The following is a 22,215-nucleotide window of genomic DNA, read 5'->3' as shown; positions in this document are numbered from 1 at the left end:
TTATATGTGCATTGGCAGTTCTGTAGGGATACCCAAGAAAGCATGAACTGAGGTTGCCTCTGGGCTAGGAATGGAAGATTTGGGTTCTCGCCCTGGTGCTGCTGTAACTGGGTAGGGGGTGCATCCGTACGAGCTGAGACATCATTCATCTAAGACTTGGGTCGGCAAACTAGGGCCTGTGGGCCAAATCCACATGACCAGTCCAAGAGTTAAGAATGATTTCATATTTTTAAAGGGTTGTAAAAACAAAAAAGAATATGCATCAGAGGGACTTCCCTGGCAGTCCAGTGGTTAGGACTTTGATCTTCCACAGCAGGGGGCCAGGTTTGATCCCTGGTCCGGGAACTAAGATCCCGAAACCCGAGGTGCAGCCAGAAATAAAAAATAAAAACAGGAATGTGCACCAGAGATCAGAGGTGGACCACAGAGCATAAAATACTAGCTGGCTCTTTATGAAAAGACTGCAGACCTCTGGCCTAAGGGTCAGCATACAGTGAGCTGGTTAAGTCTGGGTCTGCGTCAGTCTGTCTGGGTTTGGCTCCTGGCACTCCACTTACTAGCAAATGACCTTGGCAAGTCAATGAACCCTACTTTCCTCATCTGTCAAATGGGGATAAGAGTAACACGTCTACCTTATGGAGATGTCGAGAGGATGTAATGAGAAAAAGCAAGAATAGCACTCAGGACCAGGCCTGACAGATGGACAGTCAGTAAGGGTCAGCTGTTATTATCTGTATAATGTCGATAATAGAAATTCATGGGGATGCTGGGACTATCACATATATGTATATATACATATAGCATCATGGGGATGCTGGGACTATCACATATACATATGCTATATGTATATATACATGTTAATTACACACATACATGTTACAATTACACATTGTAAAGTGCTATAGAAATTGGGCAGAATAAGTGGCCCATTAAAATAAAAGGATAAATCGTTAAAAAATCTGGATATTCATAGAGAATGTCAGTTTTATGAAAGAAATAAAAAAGTAGTAGACTGATGAAGAACCTAGGGGTAAGACAGGAATAAAGACACAGACCTACCAGAGAATGGACTTGAGGATATGGGGAGGGGGAAGGGTAAGCTGTGACAAAGTGAGAGAGAGGCATGGACATATATACACTACCAAATATAAGGTAGATAGCTAGTGGGAAGCAGCCGCATAGCACAGGGAGATCAGCTCGGTGCTGTGTGACCACCTGGAGGGGTGGGATAGGGAGGGTGGGAGGGAGGGAGACGCAAGAGGGAAGAGATATGGGAACATATGTATATGTATAACTGATTCACTTTGTTATAAAGCAGAAACTAACAGACCATTGTACAGCAATTATACTCCAATAAAGATGTAAAAAAAAAAAAAGTAGTGGACTGTTCTAGATTAAGGATGACAGAGACGTAACAAACAAAATGTGTGATCCTGGAATGAGTCCTGGGCTGGAAAAAAAACAAGTAAACATGCAAAGAAAGAATAACAGCCAAAAAAGCTAGAGAGGATGTTTTTGGATTTTTGGAAAATGTGAACGTAGCCTGTGTCTAAATATATACAAATAGATGCATACAAATGGGACGAAGTGTCAGGAGTCGGTGAGCGTAGGTAAAGGATGTGCACAGGTTTACTGAATGTTTTTTTTCTATTTTCCCAATGGTTTAAAATTTTTCAAAGCAAATAGTCGGGTACAAAATTCTAGGGTAGCAATCTACATAAGAGAGACTGTCATGGGTTATTCAGCTGTACATTCCACCAGTGACACCTGTTGTTATTATTATAATAATAAATAACACATATTTAATCATATAAGCAAGCTCCCCATTTCATAATTGTTTCATTTTGTCTTCCTGTTCTACTTAAAATTTTAAAAAGATGTAGCAAAATAACCCTGACCTTCACTTTTCCTTGTGTCCAAGCAGTTTTCTTTTAGCAGCCATTTCAACATTCTAAACAGCAAATCCTTTTTGATTCCTGTCACAGACTTGAGCTCCACTCATGCATGTCAGTACAGAAGGTAATGTGAAAACAGCATGAGGAAGGCCCGCTGAGGACTCAGGGCTGGGGCAGAGACCCATGTCTCGCTCGGAAGTTTGTTAGAAGGTGAATGGACACAAAGGGATGGGTTGTGTTATCAACCGCGTAAACTGGGTTTTGCTAGAAAGTAATTTGCAACCATCTCTGAGTCAGACTGGTCAGGAGCTTTACGGCACATATAGTTTCTATACTTAAACTCACGTGAAACTTTCTCCTCTCAAACTTAGATGTTACTGGTATTCATCTTTGACTTCATCAGAAACTCAGCCCTGAAATCGGCCGCTGTCCTTATAACCCAAACAGGCTGCTCCGTCTGCCTCTGCACACAGCCCTGCCACTCACCTTGGGCGCCCCGTCCGTGATGCTAGCTCCTTTCATGTTGCTGGTGTGAAACGGCTCCTTTGAGCTCCACGGCTGATATCTCTGACTTCAGAGGTGGTTACGCAATGTCACTGCATGCCTCTGGCTGGTTCTCAGAAACTGAATTCTATGGAGCTGACAGCACAGGAAATTGTCAGAATGATTCTCCCAGCAGGCAAACTTTCTGGAAAGGGTGAGAAGAAAAGAGGTGAAGGAAGGGAGACCAGAAATCCAGACCACACTCACTCCTCAATGTGTGATGTCTGTAAGTATAAATTGTCACACATTTGCTACAAGAAACCGCAAAACGAAAAAAAAAAGTCTTCTGCTTTACAGGGTGAAGTTCCTACTTATGAACGCACAGCATTCTCATCCCTTGAACGTTGTGGAACAACTCCCCCTGGAGAGACCAAGCATATTTCTCTGATTAGAGGCCACCAGGACAAATTTGTGATAACAGTCAGTGTTTCTTCCTTCCTGCCCCCTAAAACTTACCCTGCAACAGCCGGAGAAAACAAGTCCAGCGGGGGTGGGGGGCGTGCCCAAGGGACCTCGTCCCACATCTTTCCCGTCAGGTGCACTCTTCCACTTCCCCCTGCTCTGACCCCCATACTCACCCCCTGGTCTTTGAGTACTGGCTCTGCAGCAGGGTTATGCGGAGTACTTATCAATACATTATCTCTCAAATCTCACCGACCCACCCACGTGATGCCACACTAGTTCACACAGTTCGGGACGACTTGCTAAGTCTTTCCACTTTCCTTAAGTTCAGACTAAACATCCAGAGAGGACCCACAGGAGAGCAGATTCCTTGCTAGGCATGTTCACACTTTTATTTCACATAAACAAACGGGTACCCATCCTTCCCAGCGGGGCTCAGCTTCCACCTCCAATGGGCTGTCTCTCTCATTGTTCTCCTGTGATTACAGCACTTACTGTCTTGTCTGCAGGCTATCCCACATGTAGCCCCTACAAGTCTGAGCACCAGGAAGGATTTACAGGTGGAAATAGCTGACTGACTTCTGGCTGAGACAATCTATATTTTATTTTATTTCTTTCTTTTCAAAAATATTTATTTAGCTGTGTCAGGTCTTAGTTGCAGCATGCAGGATCTTTTAGTTGCAGCATGCGAACTCTTAGTTGTGGCATGTGGGATCTAGTTCCCTGACCAGGGATTGAACCTGGGCCCCCTGCATTGGGAGTGTAGAGTCTTAGCCACCTGACCACTAGGGAAGTCCCCAGGGTCTATATTTTAAATTGTTACCGGTGTTGGAAGTTAACTTGCAGTGCCAAGTAATTGACATGCTGTTGATGGGAGCAGTTAACAGGGAGGGAACTGTGATCGCACAGAACGATCACAAACTGACTTGGCAACAAGCTCAAGGTGGAGATCCATAGAGAGGAGGACAGAGATGGGAGAGTGGGGGAGTAATTTAGGGAAGGCTTCACGAGGAAGGCAAGGTACGAGAAGCTGGGGCAGAGCCGTATAGACCCTGGCCTAACAGAAGTATTTTATCCTGTTAGTCTTTACAGATGACACAAATCATTAAAGTAGTACCACTGCAATGCATATAACAGGTGATATTTGTGAGGCAAAGGCCACTGCAAAATAGCAGGTGATTTCCATGTTGTTAAATGTGAATCCGGGTGTTTCTCTTGGGTGCACCTCTTCCCTCCTGCTTTTTCTTCTGGCTCTAGCAGCTCCTCTGTGTCGGCGGCCATGGGCCATGTAGCACCTCAGATGAGGAAGAGGCAAGCACTGTCCAGCTAAGGCTGAGGTTCATGTTTCCAGAGTGGGAATTTATTAAACCAAGATTCAATGTTTCCACATATATATTGAGACGGAAAAATGTTATGATTGCATTTTAAAAAGTCCTTATCTCTCAGAGATATATACTGCAATATTTACAGATAAAATTTGAAAATTCAAAATAATTCAAGGGGAAAGTAGATAGAGGTAGAGGTAGAACAATACTGGGCGTGAGTTGAAGACTGGGGAGTCTGAGTGATGAGTCCATGGGGATTCACTGTACTGTACTGCTGATACTGAATTTAAAAAAATAACAGCTTTATTAAGATATAATTCACATACCACAAAAGTACGATTCAGTGTTTTTTAGTATATTCAGAGTTGTGCAACCATCACCACTAATTCCAGAACGTTTTCGTCACCCCAATGAGAAAGCCCGTACCCGTCAGCTGTCATTCCTTGTTCTCCTCTACCCCCGCCCCTGGCAACCATTGTTTCTACTGTATTATTGACTTTCGTATATATTTGAAAAAAAGTAAAAAGAAAGGATGGACATACTCACTCAAGGTCACACAGTGATGAACAAAAAAAGACAACAGGGCTTCTTCCCTGGTGGCGCAGTGGTTGAGAGTCCGCCTGCCGATGCAGGGGACACGGGTTTGTGCCCCGGTCCGGGAAGATCCCACATGCCGCGGAGCGGCTGGTCCCGTGAGCCATGGCTGCTGAGTCTGCGCGTCCGGAGCCTGTGCTCCGCAATGGGAGAAGCCACAGCAGTGAGAGGCCTGCGTACCACACACACAAAAAAAAGACAACAGACAGATTTCACACCAACTCAAATTTGGACGGTCCCTATCACATTCTCAAACTCCAGACAGTAATTCTTCCCTATACTGAAGGGCTGACCTCAAAGGTCCCTATACAGATTAGAATGCTGTAATTTGCATGTCTTATTAAAAAATTGATTTCATTTATTTATTTATTTTTGGTTGTGTTGAGTCTTCGTTGCTGTGCATGGGCTTTCTCTAGTGTGACGCGCGGGCTTCTCATCGCGGTGGCTTTGTTTTGCAGCACGGGCTCTAGGCACGCGGGCTTCAGTAATCGTGGCACAGGCTTAGTAGTGTGGCGCATGGGCTTAGTTGCTCTGCGGCATGTGGGATCTTCCCAGACCAGGGATCAAACCCGTGTCCCCTGCGTTGGCAGGCGGATTCTTGACCACTGCGCCACCAGGGAAGTCCCTGCAAGCCTTTTTAAGGAAAAACAATCAGAACCAAAATCCAACATACAAATGTAATAGGATTTGGCCCAGAAATTAAATACTCACCCCTACATAGATATTTAGTGTAGTATTTTGTGAACAAGGGGCTTGAGTTCCCAGACTCCTATTTGACCCTGCTAAGATTTTTCTGAATGAAAGGCTGTAGACATTTTGCTGCAATCCGTTCATATTTACATCTTAAGGCAAATGAGTCTCTTACGTGCACAAATATTGCGAGAGTTGACCATTCTAGAAAATTGGGTGGTTTTCGCAATATACTGCAGGCGGAAGTTTGAAACGGTTAGAATTCAAAAGAACCAAGTGAGAGAGCTTCTAATGAGGTAATTCCCACCCCTCCTCTCTTAACTAATGTACCACTGAGAACAGTATTTTTTTTTTTTTTTTTTGGCTGCGTGTCATGCGGGATCTTAGTTCCCCAACCAGGGATTGAACGTAGGCCCTCGGCAGTGAAAATGCAGAGTTCTGTCTTAACTACTGGACCGCCAGGGAATTCCCGAGAACGGTATTTTGAATTGATTTTCTTTTCAGAACCTAGGGAGTCAGATCACCTCCACAGCTCCCAATAAATGTGCAAGAAGGCAGGGACTTCCCTGGTGGTCCAGTGGCTAAGACGCCATGCTCCCAATGCAGGGGGCCCGGGTTTGATACCTGGTCAGGGAACTGGATCCCATGTGCCGCAACTAAAGATCCCGCTTGCCTCAACTAAGACCCGGCACTGCCAAATAAATAAATTAAAAATAAATAAATGTGCAAGAAGGCAGATGGCTTTTGCGTACTGCTCTTTATATATGCTTTCATGCTGTTTTCGTGTGGACTTTCAGCCATTCAGCTCCATGAGTGGAAGTTCAATACCTGACTTTTTTCTTAAAGTCCAGCCAAACACCACTCAGAATGTCCAAAGCCTTAAAGGCCTGGCAGGACATTTCAGACTCTGCTGCTTTAAAATCACCTTATTATCTGGCAGATTTTAACCTCATGAATGTAGCTCAAAACAGCTCCTTTGGTCAAAGTAGGATTTCATAAATTGCCAAGAAATTCGTCTAAATACCCTAGTATAGGGATAATACAGGGAGGACTGGCATCCTACAGCTACTGTAATTATTAGTGAGAGCTCAGCTTAAGAGCCTGAATTTTGATCCCAAGGTTGAGAGGGAAAAAGAATGAGAGCAAGACTTGAAGAAAAGGATGCAAAGGAAACACTGCAGGTGGAGAGGGGGTGTAAAGCTGGAGGAAAAGGCTGAATGCAGACAGGGAGATCAAGAAAAACCAGGGCAGAAAATGACACCACAGGCCAGTAGTCATTGCGGGTGAGCAGCCAGGAAGAGAGGAGTAAATTGGCCAGAAAATGACTGCGAAAGAGGCTTCATAGATGAAAACACTCACTAAGGGAATAGCAAGGCAAAGGCAAAGGCTCCAGAAAAAGGGCAAAAACATGAGGTACGAAAGCTACGGACGTGCTGAATGTTTTATAGTTTTTGTTGTTCAAACCCACTTGGTTACTTTTGACGTCTCTTGATCCTTGGCCCCATTTTAGTTATTCTGTTTTAGTTCAAACATGTTCTACATATATATTGTGCATCTGCTAATTCCACTAAGTCTGACTCGTTTCTGATTCTCATCACAGTGGCTGCTTCCTATGTTCACTTGTGAACACGTGACTCCTAGCGCTCTCTGGGAGAAGGAATAATTGAGGCCTGGTGTTAAGATGTGCTCATCCATGGAGAACTGGTGCTGGCCTGTCTGGCACTCATGGCCACTACCAGCTGGAGTTGCTTGGAATTCTCAGCTTGCTTTTCTCCAAACCGCATAGGTAGTGTGGATTGGTTCACCCTTGTTTGTGGATGAGATACTCGAAGACCCTCCCCTGTGCCAACGCCCCAGACCCTTCCCTGCAAACCTGAACCAGCAGTGTGGGGCCGGATTCCTCTTTCTCTGAGGTGGGGATTTTGTCCAGTTCGCCCTTTTGCTGAGGGGGCCACTTTTGGGTTCTGGGTTTTTTTTATGGGTCTTGATCAAAGTTCCTAACCTCGTGAAGACTCAGAGCCCAGAAATCTTTAGGCTGCAAGGGACTGACAAATGTCCTTCGTGCAACCGGCAGCTCTGTCACTGTTAATCCTCTGGATGTGTGCTTTGTGTGGGGTCTGCCTCAGAAACCCCCTCACTTTCTTGCTAGCTCAGCTATCTACTTAGTGATTAAAAACAAATTCTATCCAGGTTCGTACTGAAAGGGTTCTGTCTGGCCTGCTGTTTTTTTCAGTAGAAGAAGTGTCCCCCAAGAAGTAAATGTTTTTCCCCTCTCCCAATTGTTTATATCATGTGTTTTTAAAAAAGGAGGTTCAGTGATTGAAGTGCATGTTGGGGATGATTTTGATAAAGTTCTTCAATCACAGAAAAGGAAGCTATCGCCTGGAAATGACTTGCCTCAACAGAGCTGAGACTTAGATGCCCCCAACATCTCCTTTCCTAAGAGAAACCAAAGCTTAAGGCGAAAGCCAGATTTCTCTGAACCATCTAAAGAAACAGATTATACTAAAAATTGTACATTCATAGAAGAGCAAAGATACACAGCTAAAGGTGATTAAGCTACGAAAATCTGCCTTCTAGAACAAAGCACTGAAGAAACAGTGTGAAAAGTGTCAGTCCAAAGTCACAACTGCTGTTCAAGAGCTTACGTTCAAATACAGAAACATTCAAGGCAAGCTCCAAAAAAAAAAAAAAAACCCCACAAACACTAGCTTTAAATTATCATTATATACAAAAAGTTTATTTTAGAAATCAGATGTCTTTAAAAAATAACATAGAAGTTATAAGTTCTTAACTGCATATTACTCACCATCTGAATGTCAGGGTGTTATGTGGTAAAATTAAGTGGTACAATAATTAACGATGTGATGAAACCAAGTCCATGTAATATACCTGGCATTTACACCAGTTTCAAACATTAATGTGATTTTTAAAAGCAAAAAAATTTAAAAAGAAATCTATTTTGGAAACACAAAAGCATCTTGATCTTGTAAACAGAAGTCCTGAAACTACAGATCTATTGCTGAGACTATTCCAAAAGCTGGAAAAAGTAGGCAGTATCATTTAAATACATGAACAGTTAAAAAGGTCCAATGGAAATTGTATCAGGAGTACAGTGTGGTCATCCCAGTGCATGTGCCAGAGAGAATAAGCAGAAAGGTTGAACCTCTGCTTTACAGTTTCATAGGCTGAAAGATGGAAAACGTGGGTAGTTTTGGTTGGTAATTTTGGGGTAGAACTGGTTATCCTTGTTTCTATCCAATAGGTTTCTTTTGGTCGTACAAGAAAAGCACCCACAGATGGCCAAGCTCAAATACCGCAGAATGAGAACACAAAATAAATTTAAACTCACTACGGACCAAAAAATATAGCTCTTTGGAAATCTTAACTAAAACCTGTGACTTACCATGTTAAGAATGCTGAAAATGGTTTTATAGACCAAAGAGTTAAAATGATCCTTAAGGATGATGTCTAAAGCAGACTTTTTATACAATAAACTTCAGAAGACTATAAAATTCCTGTAACATAAAACAATTAACATATTTAGTATCTTTATCAAATGATCCCAGACTGTATTTCTAGGTACTCCTACCCAGACCATGAGGTATTTGTATTGGGAGATAATGATAAACCAAAGTTTCTCTCTGTAAGGGGAGCTCAGGGCTCTCTGACCTAGCTAGAGTTGAATCCAGAGAACCACTGTCAAGTTTCAAGAACCAGAAAACCTGTATTAGTTTGTTAATTGCAAAAAATCTTCTGAGAATGCAGCTGCTGGGTCTATCCACGATGAGTAGTTACGGCTCATGCTGAAGGGAACTGAAAAGTAAGATTTAAAATTACATAAGAACAAAGTCAACTGACAGTAATCATTCCTGAAGATGAGCAACACCTGAGAGCAATAGCGGGATCACCTAGTTTTGATTACACTGGATGTATTTTCAATGTTTCCTATCAAATGGCAATAATCTCATCAGAAACACATTTACTGAAGACAAGCATTTTAGGCTGTGAAAGGATAATGTGGGACGTGTGATGGGAGACAGACCTCCTATAAATCTTCAGGAAAAGCTGGTCATTAGTTTCACTGCAGTGAAAAATGTGTTACCAGTAACGTCGCAGATCTGAACTTTATTATCAGAGTGATGTCACTTTAGGATAGAATTGATACTATCGATGTTCTAAAATGGTTTTAACATGGCATAAAACTCTTGATTCTCAGAGCCATATGCCCCCGTATCTGCCAAAATGTATTCTGAAAGGAAAGGTACAAAGGGGATGTAAAACAGGCACGAGAGTTGACAAAATATCCAAATGAACGTTCCTCACGACAGATCCACTTGGGATCTAGAAAGCACTTGAACACTCCATCCTTCTTCAAATGATCAAGGGAAATAGCAAGTCCTGTATTTACAAAACTGATGAAAATCACACTGTAATAATCAGTGACTGCAGAACAACCGCACAGATCTGTGTTTCCAACATTTTCCACCATGATTCTCCATCAAGGTAAAAAAAGATTCTTTCATACAAATCCCAGAAGGACGCAGAGGTGGCAGCACAACTGCCAAAGATGGTACAATGACTTACTACTGAAGCTGATGGCGGGACACAAGGGGAAGGAGGGGCGGAGTCCTCGAGGAAAGAACCCTATTTAACGCCGGCGGCTCTAGTCCGTGGTTGACCTCCGGTACCAAAAGCGCGCCCTGAAGTCGTCGCTACAGGTCATGAAGCCGGGGTTGGTGGGCGAGTGCACGATACAGCGCACGATGTTGTTGTGGCCCAGCGAGAGCAGGTTCCGGCGCTCGGCCGTCCTCGAGTCCCAGCAGCAGAGGCTGATGGTCCTCTCGTCAGGCAGCAGCACGTAGTCCTCCGTGTGGTTGAAAACGGCCTGCGTCCGGTGCACCTGCCGTCCGCTCAAGCCAGCACCTGCGCAGAGACCGAGAGGTTAAGGCCTGGGCACCAGGGCTAGCTTTCCAGTTCACATCTTAGAGCCCAGACTGTTCTACTTTTGTTATTAGCTCTGTTGACGTAAAAACTGCATTTTACAGTTGTTGAAGTAATACACATTTATTGTGCAATTTTGGTAACTCTAAAAAATGTATGAAGAAGAAAATCACCTTTGGGCCCACCACCTAATGCGACTCTATTAATGTTCTGATGGATTTTTAGGCATAAAAACACCTTAAAAAAATACAAAAGTGGTGCCACATTATCTAACTTCATGTTGGATACGTTGTGTTTTTACTGGCTGCAAAGTATCCCATTGTTTGGAAGCACCATTAGGTAATGATTCTTTTCCTGCTAGGCAGTTAGTTTGTATCCAACTGTAATACTGTGACAAACATTCTTTGTATAGAACACATTATTTCTTTAGGACTAAATTCCTAGGACTAGAATCACTGGGATGGATGAACAGCCAACTCTCCAAGAGGAAACTCTATGCTTTTTGTTTTTCACCATGAATTAAAAAAAGCATATTTTATGTTTCAAGTATTATATGAACTATTAAAAAAAATCTGCCTGATAATTTTACACAGTCAACATTTTGGTGAATATCTTTTCCAATCTGTGTGCGTTTGTAATTTATATAAATCAGGGCATACGGCATACAGTTTTTATTCAACAGTTTGTGGTGGAGACCTACAAAGAGGGAATATAGCTTAACGGATAAAAATACACACTTTGGTGCTGGATCTGGACTCAGTACTTATTAGCGATGTGACTTTGAATGAATAACATCCCTGGGCCTTAACTGTCTCCTCTGCTCTGCAGGGATAATTACAGCACCTGCCCACAAGATGTTGCAGGGATTAAAATGAGGTGTAATGCCCATTCAGCTTTGCAGTATAAGTGTTCAACAAGCATTACTATGGGTATTTATTTTTAAAGGCTGCATGCCGTGAAAGGCTATGTAACAATTTTCTCAATGCTTCTTCTGGACATTTATATTCTATCTAACTTTCCACTACTCCAGATAATGCTGGGATGAATACCTTTTTATGTGTGCATGTGCATGCCTCCCAAGAATCTTTTTAGGTTAAATTTCTAACAGTGGATATAGCAAGTCAAAAATATATATATTTATAATTTTGATAATATGACACCAAGCTGCCCTTCAGAAGTATTTTACCAATCATATTCCTAACAATATGTGATTTCCTGAAACGTTTATCAATACTATATAATACCAATCTTTTAAATTCCTGAAATCTGATGAGCAAAAAGATACTTCCATATTCATTTCTTAGGTTTATAGTGAAGTTGGTCATCTTTTCTTGGGTTTACTGAGCAGCGTATGACCTATGCTTATTACCTATGCTATATATTTTTTTCCCTAGCCAGCATTTAATTTTGTTTATAGCGTTTTAAATTAACTTTTTTTTTTTTTGCGGTACGCGGGCCTCTCCCTGTTGTGGCCTCTCCCGTTGCAGAGCACAGGCTCCGGACGCGCAGGCTCAGCGACCATGGCTCACGGGCCCAGCCCCTCCGCGGCATGTGGGATCCTCCCGGACCGGGGCACGACCCCGTGTCCCCTGCATCGGCAGGCGGACTCTCAACCACTGCGCCACCAGGGAAGCCCTAAATTAACTTTTAACATCAAAATTTCTAATGTTTACTTGATAGTTTTTCCTTTTCCTTCATTATTTCAAGAGCCCTCTGAATTCTAACTAAAGATTAAAACTGGAAAAGCAGATCCAATAGTGCTAACATGAAGGGGTCTTAAACTGTGAATTAGAAAAAGAGGGAATTTGCGTATAAATTCATTATAATCTCATTTTAAAATTAAATCCCAATTCTCCAGAAAAACAAACCAATCAGCCACATATAACCATAAAACATCCCAAACATTCGTAAAACAAAAATGACTCTTCCCAAGACTTGCTAGCTATACCATCTACATCAGAAGCCAGAGAGATGGCAGGAAGCAAACTGGTTACAATAAGGTAAATCTATGGTAGGTTATGCTGCACCCTAGTGGTTCAGATGTCACCAACTCTTCAATTTTCTTCACTTATTAACATCCCAGCAGTCCCTTACAACAGTGTTGTTTTCTTGTGAGTTTTAAAGTTGTGGTCATGGAAATTTCAGTGTATGACACAAACATCTCACAACAGAGGAAACTAGCTGAAGTTTTCTACCAAACAGCCTTTGCTGCTACAAGGAACAGGAAAATGAAAGACAATATTTTAATACTTACTATCAAATAATTAGACAAACACTGACTACTAGTGATAGGATAAATTTAAACAGATCTCATAAAAAGAGCTCACAGGCACAACTGTTACAATTAGAGACCAACATAAATTAGACAATCAGACTGACCATTTTGTGTTTCTGTCTGAAGGGCCCACTTTATATCTAGGTTCGGAACACTTGGGGTCTCTTTTGGGGGCTCCTTCTCCTCTCTCAGGCATGAGCCAAGATCTTTCCTCTCACTTACTGAGTCTCTTCTCTGGACTGCTTTCATGTTTTTGCGGGAAGTGGGCAGGCCATGGGTCTACAAACAGACCACCTAATTCTCAAGTGTTACTTGCATGGAATCAGATCTAATTTTAGCTGTTAACATTTGAGAAGGGCAAAGAAACTGTGGTTCTATTTCCAGCTCTGCCTCTTGTTTGATCCACATAGATTTATTGTGTGGATCTAGTTCGAGGATCTAAGAGTTCTGGAAACTAAAATGCCTCAGAAATGTGAAGTAATATCAACTTCTCACATACCTGTGTATCTCACCAGGGTTCGTCCTGTTGATATTTCCCAAAGTTTAGCTACAGAGTCTTTTCCACTTGACAGAATGTATTTTGAATTTTTGGAAAAAATGGCAGAACAAACTTCAGCACCGTCGTGTGCTTTCTCAAAAGTGGTGATGCATCGATTTGAAACACCATCCCACAATTTGATGCAGCCGTCCTTGCTGCCAGTCACATACATATTGGCACTAGGATTGTAATTAACGGAACATATGGCATCAGTGTGTTGATCTTGAGGATTGCAAGAGACAAAGCACTGAAATGTGTTGATATCGTAAAGCCGAAGAGTAGGATGCTGAGTTCCAACAAGTATAAAGTCTCCAGAAGGATGAAAAGAGATGGAGCGTAACATTTCAGCCTCCTGTTGGGAAAGAGACCAAGTGGTGAACAATTAAACCCACAGGAAATGGGGAAAATATTTGGCTGATGCAAAGAACCCATAAAACAATGACTAGGTATTACACAGGTAAGAGAAGAACAAAGAACTTTCTGGAATACACAAAAGGACCATCTGAACAAAGATTTCCGAAACTATCTACTGGTGAGATTATTCCGAAGATCACTGGTGAGCTTCATCATTTGCACATAAACAATGGGTGAACTCAGAAGGGAATACTATCAATCTATGACACATTCACATACGATTAATGAATAAAAATAAACTATAAGAAGAGTTTCTTTAATTTGTCCCAGGGCTCCAAATATTGAAGTGGAAGCCACTACAAAAACATTAGCATTTCTGAACCGCATATTCAAAACAGAGCACCAAATGTCGCTTTTCCAGCAAACACCTGAGAATTTCAACTGAATAATTTTTTAATTCCCCTAAGTTAGAGAAGTTCGTTGTGTTTTGTCTTTAAACAGGAATCTGCAACCTTTAAAATGTGATGTGCATTCTGAACTGTATCTGTGACCGGCAGCCATCCTCACTGGCCAGAGGTGGGCGCGTGACAGCATGAGCCGTGCCATTTGCAGTGGGTGCTGCGTCCTTGCTGCCATCCTCTCTATTCACAGGATGACCACTGAGACGACTTTTAACAAGAGAAGAGCCACACAACAGCTCATTGTATTTAGGGAAAAAAATGCATACAGCTCCTTTCCAAACATTCCTAACCTGAATGTATTTGAAGGCTCTTTTTGCAGATGGTTTGGAATAATCAAATAATTTAAGAGTATAGTCCCTTGAACCAGAGGCAAGGATCTGTTCTGTTGGGTGGAAAGCGAGACACGTGACTTCATCCACGTGGTCGTAAAGAGTTCGAATCACTGGGTGGTTTTCCATGTTCTGCTGTGCAGTCTCATTCATCATGACCTAGGCCAGCAAGAAGAGAAGAGAATCTTGAAGTGTAAAATCTGTCTGGCTCAAAGTATACATTCTACAGCTATGCTAAGTTAAAACTGGTTTAAACTATGCTCTCATTCTCCCAAGAATGAACAACAAAAGGCAAATGGTAAGTATATTACCAGGATTTTTACCTCTATTGGCATGGCACTTTTGGCCAACATTCTTTCTGTGTCAAGTATTTTTATGGAAGCGTCAGCAGATCCAGTAGCTATTAACTGCCCATCTCTACTATAGGTAGCTACACGACATGGTCCTTTATGGGATGTGACATAGCATGTTTCATACTCTGAAGCCTCTGGGGACATAGTCTGGACATCTGCATCAAACTCCAGGTCAATTCCTGTGCCAGGGGCAACTGTATCTGACCGACCAATTGCATACTGAACTGCAGTATCATCGTTTTCCATTCCTGAAAGGAATAAAAATTAAGGGCATGAAGAAACGTTATTTTAAAAAGACAGGACAAAGTTCTGGATCCAAACTGGGAAAGGTGTTTGCTGATGTCAACTTACTCTTTCTTGGAGCTGCATGGTACTTAATACTGTACAAAGTTATGTATTGTGACCTGGGTGCACAAACAGTGACAACGCTGTAAGGCAACAGGCGTTGTGGCAGGTTAGGTTCCAACAGGTAAAGTCACCTCCCCAGATACTTGCCTCCAAAAGTTTCTACTTTAACCACAACTACAGAAACTGAAAAAGAGCAGTTCTGTAATTAAATTGTCCATTTTTCCCGATTTCGAATTTTAATATTTTTAGTGTTGAGATCTGTTAGTAGCAGCTCTGAAGCTCACTAAGTCAGATATATTGTTAGTAATAACATTAGTGAAACATCTTTGAAAGAATGTTGAGGTTTAAACAAACTGAAGTTTAACAAGAAAATCCATTTTTTTTTGTTTTGTTTTTGCGGTACGCAGGCCTCCCACTGTTGTGGCCTCTCCCGTTGCGGAGCACAGGCTCCGGACGCACAGGCTCAGCGGCCATGGCTCACGGGCCCAGCCGCTCCGCGGCATGTGGGATCCTCCCGGACCGGGGCACGAACCCGTGTCCCCTGCATCGGCAGGTGGACTCGCAACCACTGCGCCACCAGGGAAGCCCAGAAAATCCATTTTAAATTGAAAAATAACTTGACATATCATATAAACAATTTTTATTAGTATAGGAAAAATCAGAAATGCAGATAAACAAAAAACAAACATAACCTTGTATTATATCACCCAGAGATAATTACTGTTAACATGGCGGTATGAATTCTTCTGGACCTTTCTCCACGCACACAGTTGTTTCATTTCTTAAAACACAAATAAAATCACAATATGTAACGTGGTGTGACATACTCGGTCATTTACCCATATGGAATAAACACCTGGCCAGTGTAATAAACGTTCACCCACATCATGTTGTTGGATCCAACTTTATGAATATGAGAACATGTACAACCAATTCCATATTGTTGGGCATTTCAGTGGAATTCATTTTATTTCCTCAGGCCAATTCGAACAGTTTACACTGCCAAGTCAAAGAGTATAAATATGTTTGGCAATTTTGTATTTTACTGAGTGCTATGACACAGGCAAGCACCTGGACACACTGTTGAACAAGACAAGGTTCAATATCTTTATTAAACTTGCAGTCTGGGACTTTCCCAGGGGTCCAGTCATAAAGAATCCGCCTTCCAATGCAGGGGATGAGGGTTCTATCCCTGGTTGGAGAACTAAGATCCCACATGCCGCAGGGCAACTAAGCCCGGGCACCAGAACTACTGAGCTCATAAGCCGCAAAGAGACAGCCCACGTGCTGCAAACTACAGAGCCCTCACGCCACAACTAGAGAGAGAAAACCCGCATGCCACAACTAGAGAGAAGCCTGCACATCACAACAAAGAGCCTGCGTGCCACAACTAAGACCTGACGCAGCCAAAAAAATAAAACCCAAACCCAAAGCAAAACAACTCGCAGTCTTCTGGCAGGTGGTATGGATTGTGTGGGAAACTCAAAACAATATAGAAAATTTCAGACAGTGATTCTGTTACAAAGGAAATGGGATTGCTGTTTTAGAGCACTTGCGGAGGTACGGGGAAGATGTTCGGGTTATTTTAGAAGAAATGAGGAGGACTCTGAGACGACATCTGAGCTGAGACTTGAAGTCAATAATACAGCGGCAGAAAGCTCCAGATAATTCACATAAAGACCCTGAGGCCAGAACCTGCTCAAAACCTTCACACTCTGGACTTCGCTTTCTCCTTCATTACCCAGCACTGTGCTCGACACATACTAGGCACTAAAAGTAAAGGGCAGCAATCCTGACAAACATCTGAACGCTTGTCACGGGCTCACTGAACGTGCGCTCTCAAGTCACCTAGTTTGATGAGGTGCAGGAGCTGCTCCGAGGGCGCACACACAGACTGAGGCTTGATTTCATTGATGAGGCCATTAGCAATGCTGATGTAGCCATCATAGAGCAGCTGGCTAATGATCAGCTTGTAGAGCTGCTGGCGATCCTTCAAGCCCACTTTGGTTCTGTACATCTTGGAGGAGAGGAAGGTAATTTCCCTGCCAGCTGCAAGAGAGAAAACAGGAGATGATGAGGGGCAGAGGCACTAGCAAACCACAGAAGCAACACAGGAATCTGGTCAGCCTTTCCAGGGCTTAAATCCCAGCTCTATCAGCATTATCTTTGGTCAGCAACTACGTTTCTCTGAGATCAGGGTCCTCAGCTGTTAAATAAGTCAGTGAAGGCTAAACAAGATGATACATGTAGAGCATTGAGCACAGCAGCACACAGAAATGGTTCAAATCACGTTAGCCAATATTTACAGTAGAACCTCTCTTCATGAACATTTTTTCTCTGCTAAATTACCCACCTGCAATTTTTATTCTTTACTGCTATCCCAGAATCTTCCACTTCTTCTGTTAATGAAACCCTGGCTAATGTTTGCAATAGGTACAACAGCTGCTACTGTTGGACGTCTAGACACTACTGTTTCCACCAGCTAAGCTGTTATGTTTACTAATGTCAGTTATGGTCATTCTTAAAACATGTTTCAAGGCAACCGAGCTTGTTACATTACATAATTTAATTACAGAATACTTTGGAAAGCATTGCTGAATAAAATATTGGCAAATAGGATACAGCCAAAATAACTATAAAAAATGGAAAAACTGGAAGGACTGTGCGTTTAGATTGATTTACAAGTGTTTAAGTTCTCTCTCCGGCTCAGAAAGCAAAAGAGAAAATTACAGATGGTTTCCAGTTTATGCAAAAAAAAAAAAAAAAAAAAGAACTCCAATTGGTTGACATGATTAGATAATCTGATTATAAAAATCAATGTCTGTACACGTGTAGATCTGTACAGGTATCAGAAAGCTGCAGGAGCTGGGGAACAGCGATAAAGAATAAAAGTCACAGGCAGACAGGTAGCTGTGGCACAGAAGAAAATTGGAAGGCAGAGCACAGGAGAGAGAGAAGAATATAAGAAAGAAGGGCGGGGAGTGGGCAGTTAACACCACTTCACAGGGGTGATTCTGAAAGTGGGAGGTGCTGTAGGAAAGGGGCGGGAACAGTGTTTTTAACTACCCAAGGCCCTCTGGAGAATTACTGAGGCTACTGATGATAAGAATAGCCAATGTGTTTACCATGTTTCATCTCAATCCTCAACAACATTCTATAAAGGAGGTCCAGTAATCTTGTTTACAGGTGAGGAGGGGAAATAACTTGCCCAAGGTCTCAGAATTAGTGCCTGGAGGAACCAGCATTAGAACGCAGGCGGTTTGACTCCAGAGATGGTGTTCTAATTGCTGCGTGTACTGCTCCTTAAAAACTTAATGATAAACTAGATAAAATTCATTAGACATTCCGCATATAACACACATGGTGTAAGCAACTAATATGCATTACCTCATTCAATCTTCAGCTTATGCCATTTTAGAGGTGGGCAACCGGAGGCACAGGAAGGTTAACTCACCCAGGATCCAACAGCCTGTAAATGGCGGAGCCTGGATCCTAACCCAGAGCCTGAGCTCTTACTGTGCTCTACTGATAGGTATTAAGCAAATATATATAAATCCATGCTTGTGTAGACAATATTAGGACACAACAGAGATGATGAAACCGGCTCAAAGAAGTTAGGAAATACTGCAAGTAAAACGTGGCTGCGTAACTCGTCCAAGGTTAAAGTGGCCACCAGGATTACCCACCCCAGAGCCCAGAGCTTAACCACTATTCCATCCTTCACTCGTGCCAGGCGCATCATAGGGCTACCAAGAGATTAAAATAGGAAAAGAGAGAACGAGCCCTGCTTCTCAAGTCCCCATAGAACGTCCGTTCGCTGGGCTAGAAAGCGCCTAATTACCGCCCCCAATTTGCAGGTGAAGGGTCTGCGGCCCGAAGACAGGAAGTAACCAGTCCAGGACTGGTTGTACCCGTAGTTGGAAGGAAGACCAGGGAGAGAACACAAACGCCCCCTCACCGTACGCTCCGCTATGACCCCGAGCTAGAGGCTAGCGAAGAATAGAGGGTGAAAGAGAGGCCTCTGAGGAAGAGGAGCGAGTGCGGGCCCAGCCTGGCAACTCAGGGCGCATGCCACCCCGCTCACTATTGACTCTTCCTGCCTCGCCCGCGTCTTTCCTGTGGTGCCCCAAAGGCGCTAGCCGACCGCACCCGCCATTCCACGCACCCCGGGCTGCCCCATACCGGAACGTCCTGCTCTCTCGGTCTCCCGCGCTCTCTCCTAGAAAAATGGAGACGCGAATCCTGCCCAATCGATCGCTCCGGGCGCACCTTCACTGCGCACGCACAAAGGGCATCGCTCCGAGCGCTGCGCTATCGATTGACCCCACTCGCTCCTGCCCTTCTCGCCATCTTACGGGCGCGTTCTAGAGATTCGTTCACCTCCTCCGACTTTATCTCCGACGCGGCAACCCTGACGCCAAGGGACTGCTGCCTCACGGACAAATGTCAGACCCGGAGAGCACCGCGGGCGCTAGAACGGCCGCAGATGTGGCGGGCCTTTGCCTCCATCACTTCCGGGGCCTTGCGAAGCAAGTGCGCCTGCGCGCCGTCTCCGCCGGGCCGTGACTCAAGCCGTCGAGTTGGTTTTGAACCAATGAAAATGCAGCGCCTCTCTAGCCCCGACCAATCAGCTTTCGGGTTCGAGGGTTTAACTCCTATTTAAAATGAAGACTTTGCCTCCTAACGGCCGAGCTCTCGGGAGGACTCGGAGCCTTCGGGTCGGAGGTGGGAGGCCGTAGGTACGTAGACCTGGGGCATCTCTGTGAGGCGGGCGGGAGGACCCTGGGTGGCCTTTGGGGGTGGGTGGGAGGGAAGAGGTCTTTGGGGCCGCTGGGCCGGCGAGGGGAGGGTCGGGGCGAGAAAGTCTCCCTTGGTCCCCCAGTTCCTCCCTGCGTTCCCCCCCCGTTCCTCCCTGCGTCCCCCTGTGCTTTTCCAGCGCCCTCCCATCAGCTCCTGGGTCCCCAGACGCCCTGTAACATGCCGCCTGGTGTTTATTAAACACCTGGAGTGCGTTGAGTTGTGTGGCGTGGGGGGGGGGGCTCTGGGGGGGTGCTTTCTGATGGGATTCTCGTGTTCAGTGAGCACCTGGGTAAGGAGGTACAGAAGGTTTTTGCTGTCTTGGAGTTTACGTTCTGGGGGGTGGGAAGACAGACGATGAAGTAGCAAGATAACTTCCACTAGGGAAGGGCGCTAGGAACCGGGGGCTACTTTGGGTAGACTAGCCGGAAAAGGCCCTTGTCCGGGCGGGACGGATGAGTGGGTGAATAAATAACTTCCTCAAAGAGGCCTTCCTGGGCCAGTACTTCTCAAACCGTAGACCTTGGACTACCCTTATCGGGATTACTTGAGCGTCCTTGTTAAAAATATGAACCCACCTAAGGGATCAGAAGCGCTTGGGTGTAGGACTCAGGTGTCTGTATTTTTATCAAGCTCTGCAGGTGATTCTGATGTTTCGTTGAGAATTCGTGGTCTAGCCCAGCCACATACTGGTCATCTGGGGGTGTCTTTGAAATGCAGGATGTAGTTGTTAGGTCTGGGGTTGGGCCTGAAAGTCTCCATTTCTAGCGAATGTCCTCCTGATGTAGATGTAGCTATCACCCTTTCACTGTTTCCTGCTCATCCTTAACCTTCCTAGTTCTTTGAATTAAATGCTTCTCAGCGACATACTCATTTCCTCTCCACTCTCTTGCATCTGTGCAGACATTTGCAGGTTTAACGAAGGAAGGAAAAGCCTCAACCCACAGTGCAAATCTGTTTTGCTGTTTAGACTAGTAGGATCTCTAGTTTGAACTGCAGGGATCTTGTGCAGGTCGTCTGGACATGTGACTCCTGAACTCCGCTGCAGGCCAGAATCACCTGAGAAGCAGTCTTCTTGAGGCTTTCTCCAGAATTTCTGGATCAGAATCATGTTCCATTCTGTTACTGTGCTTCCTGAGAAGGAAAGTGCATTACATTGGCGTGAATGTCTGTAGCTTCTGTGGAAGATGGTTCAGTGTTCATTGGTCTGTGTGCTCTCATGAGTCTGCTGCTTGTAACTGTTAGGGAGAGTGAAGAAAGCATCAGAGCATGTGTGAAATTCGAGGAGAATGTATTTCCTTTTCTTTTTTGTCTATTATGTCTAAATGGCTGTTTATAAGGACTCCAGGCTCTTTAGCCTGGTCCCGGCTTCGAGGTGGAGTTATTTGATTACTTATAAAGTGGATGTGAAAGCGTGGGGCTGAAGAGTGCTTTCTGATTGGATTCTAGAGTATAAGGAGCATCTGAGTAAGAGAAATAGAGAAAGGTTTCTGCTTTCTTGGAGTTTATGTTCTACTTACTTGATAGGTTGTTGTGCCTGACTCACAGGAAGTGATTCTAACACTTCCTAAGTGTTAGAAACTATTTTTTATTACTGATCTGTTTTGTTAATGGATTGATTCATTCCCAAAAGATGAGCATACATACTGTGTGCCAGGCATGTTCTGGGGAGGTAACAGTGAACAAAATGGGACTAAGCTCTTCCTCCTGTGGAGCTTACTTTCTTTAGAGATACTGAGCAGATAGCTGGGTATCTGAGTCTGGGGACTCAGAAGGTAAACAAGTACAAATAATGTTATGTAAGGTGTTAAGTAAAAGATGATCTGAAAGGGGCATCTCAGCATGAATGAAATGAAGGAACAGCCACACTTCTCTTTTAGGGAGGAGCCTCATAGGTAGAGGGAACAGGAAGTGCAAAGGCCCTGTGGCAGGGAACTTCTCTGCCAGGGAAAGGGAGGAGCCCTGAATGGCTGGTGTGCAGTAGAGAAGAGGAGGAGATCTGGTCACAGAGGTGGTCAAGATCCACATTCTGTGAGGCTTTATAGGCCTATATGTGCAAGTAAGATTTTGAATTTGAGTTGAGGAACCATGAGGGGCCTCTGAACCAAGGACCATATATCTGACTTGTTAATGGGATCACTGGGCACAGTGTTGCAAATGGACTTAATGGGAGAAGGGTGGAAGCAGAGTGACCATTGGGGAGCCTTTTGCAAATAATTGCGGGGAGAGAAAATTGTGGTTTGACGAGGTGGGAGTAGTAAAGGCTGTGAGCAGTGATTTTGAAGATAGCGCCTGTAAGATATGCTGATGGATCAGATAAGGGTTTTGAGGGAGAACCGTGTAAAAGATTGTGCTAAGACTTTAGAC

At 43.8% G+C, this 22,215-nt stretch overlaps 3 protein-coding genes across 10 annotated transcripts in view; 1 reads left to right on the top strand and 2 right to left on the bottom strand.

Annotated features, from left to right (window-relative positions):
* Nucleotides 1-8,080, bottom strand: part of CASS4 (Cas scaffold protein family member 4) — a 49,697-nt gene extending 41,617 nt beyond the window's left edge. Inside the window, exons 1-2 of one of the 2 annotated variants that reach the window (XM_067708557.1) lie at nt 4,712-8,080; nt 2,382-2,583 (exon numbers count right to left, since the gene is read on the bottom strand). In XM_067708557.1, coding sequence (XP_067564658.1) covers nt 2,382-2,417 — 36 coding nt within the window. In that variant the 5' untranslated portion in view covers nt 2,418-2,583; nt 4,712-8,080. Of the gene's footprint in view, nt 1-2,381 lie in introns of both variants that reach the window. The other variant, XM_067708558.1, reaches the window with a different exon arrangement.
* Nucleotides 8,081-8,167: 87 nt separating this feature from the next.
* On the bottom strand, nt 8,168-19,571 carry CSTF1 (cleavage stimulation factor subunit 1). 4 transcript variants are annotated; one of them, XM_067708561.1, is made up of 6 exons: nt 19,432-19,571; nt 16,900-17,100; nt 14,674-14,951; nt 14,312-14,509; nt 13,168-13,558; nt 8,168-10,375 (listed from the first exon to the last, which is right to left on the bottom strand). In XM_067708561.1, exons 2-6 carry the CDS (start codon nt 17,066-17,068, stop codon nt 10,116-10,118), a joined length of 1,296 nt encoding a protein of 431 aa, XP_067564662.1. In that variant the 5' UTR covers nt 17,069-17,100; nt 19,432-19,571; the 3' UTR covers nt 8,168-10,115. The 4 variants fall into 4 exon arrangements, with proteins under 4 accessions (XP_067564662.1, XP_067564661.1, XP_067564660.1 ...); XM_067708560.1 differs by having other exon boundaries at nt 19,217-19,558; XM_067708559.1 differs by having other exon boundaries at nt 19,234-19,557.
* The window catches only part of AURKA (aurora kinase A), an 18,272-nt gene continuing 15,625 nt past the window's right edge, over nt 19,569-22,215 (top strand). For 3 of the 4 annotated variants that reach the window (XM_067708568.1, XM_067708564.1, XM_067708563.1), the window contains exon 1: nt 19,569-19,776. In XM_067708568.1, coding sequence (XP_067564669.1) covers nt 19,716-19,776 — 61 coding nt within the window. In that variant the 5' untranslated portion in view covers nt 19,569-19,715. Of the gene's footprint in view, nt 19,791-22,215 lie in introns of all 4 variants that reach the window. The other variant, XM_067708565.1, reaches the window with a different exon arrangement.

The sequence above is a fragment of the Pseudorca crassidens genome, chromosome 15, assembly GCF_039906515.1.
Source record: "Pseudorca crassidens isolate mPseCra1 chromosome 15, mPseCra1.hap1, whole genome shotgun sequence".
NCBI lineage: Eukaryota > Metazoa > Chordata > Mammalia > Artiodactyla > Delphinidae > Pseudorca > Pseudorca crassidens.
This window is presented reverse-complemented; position numbering and strand designations above follow the sequence as displayed.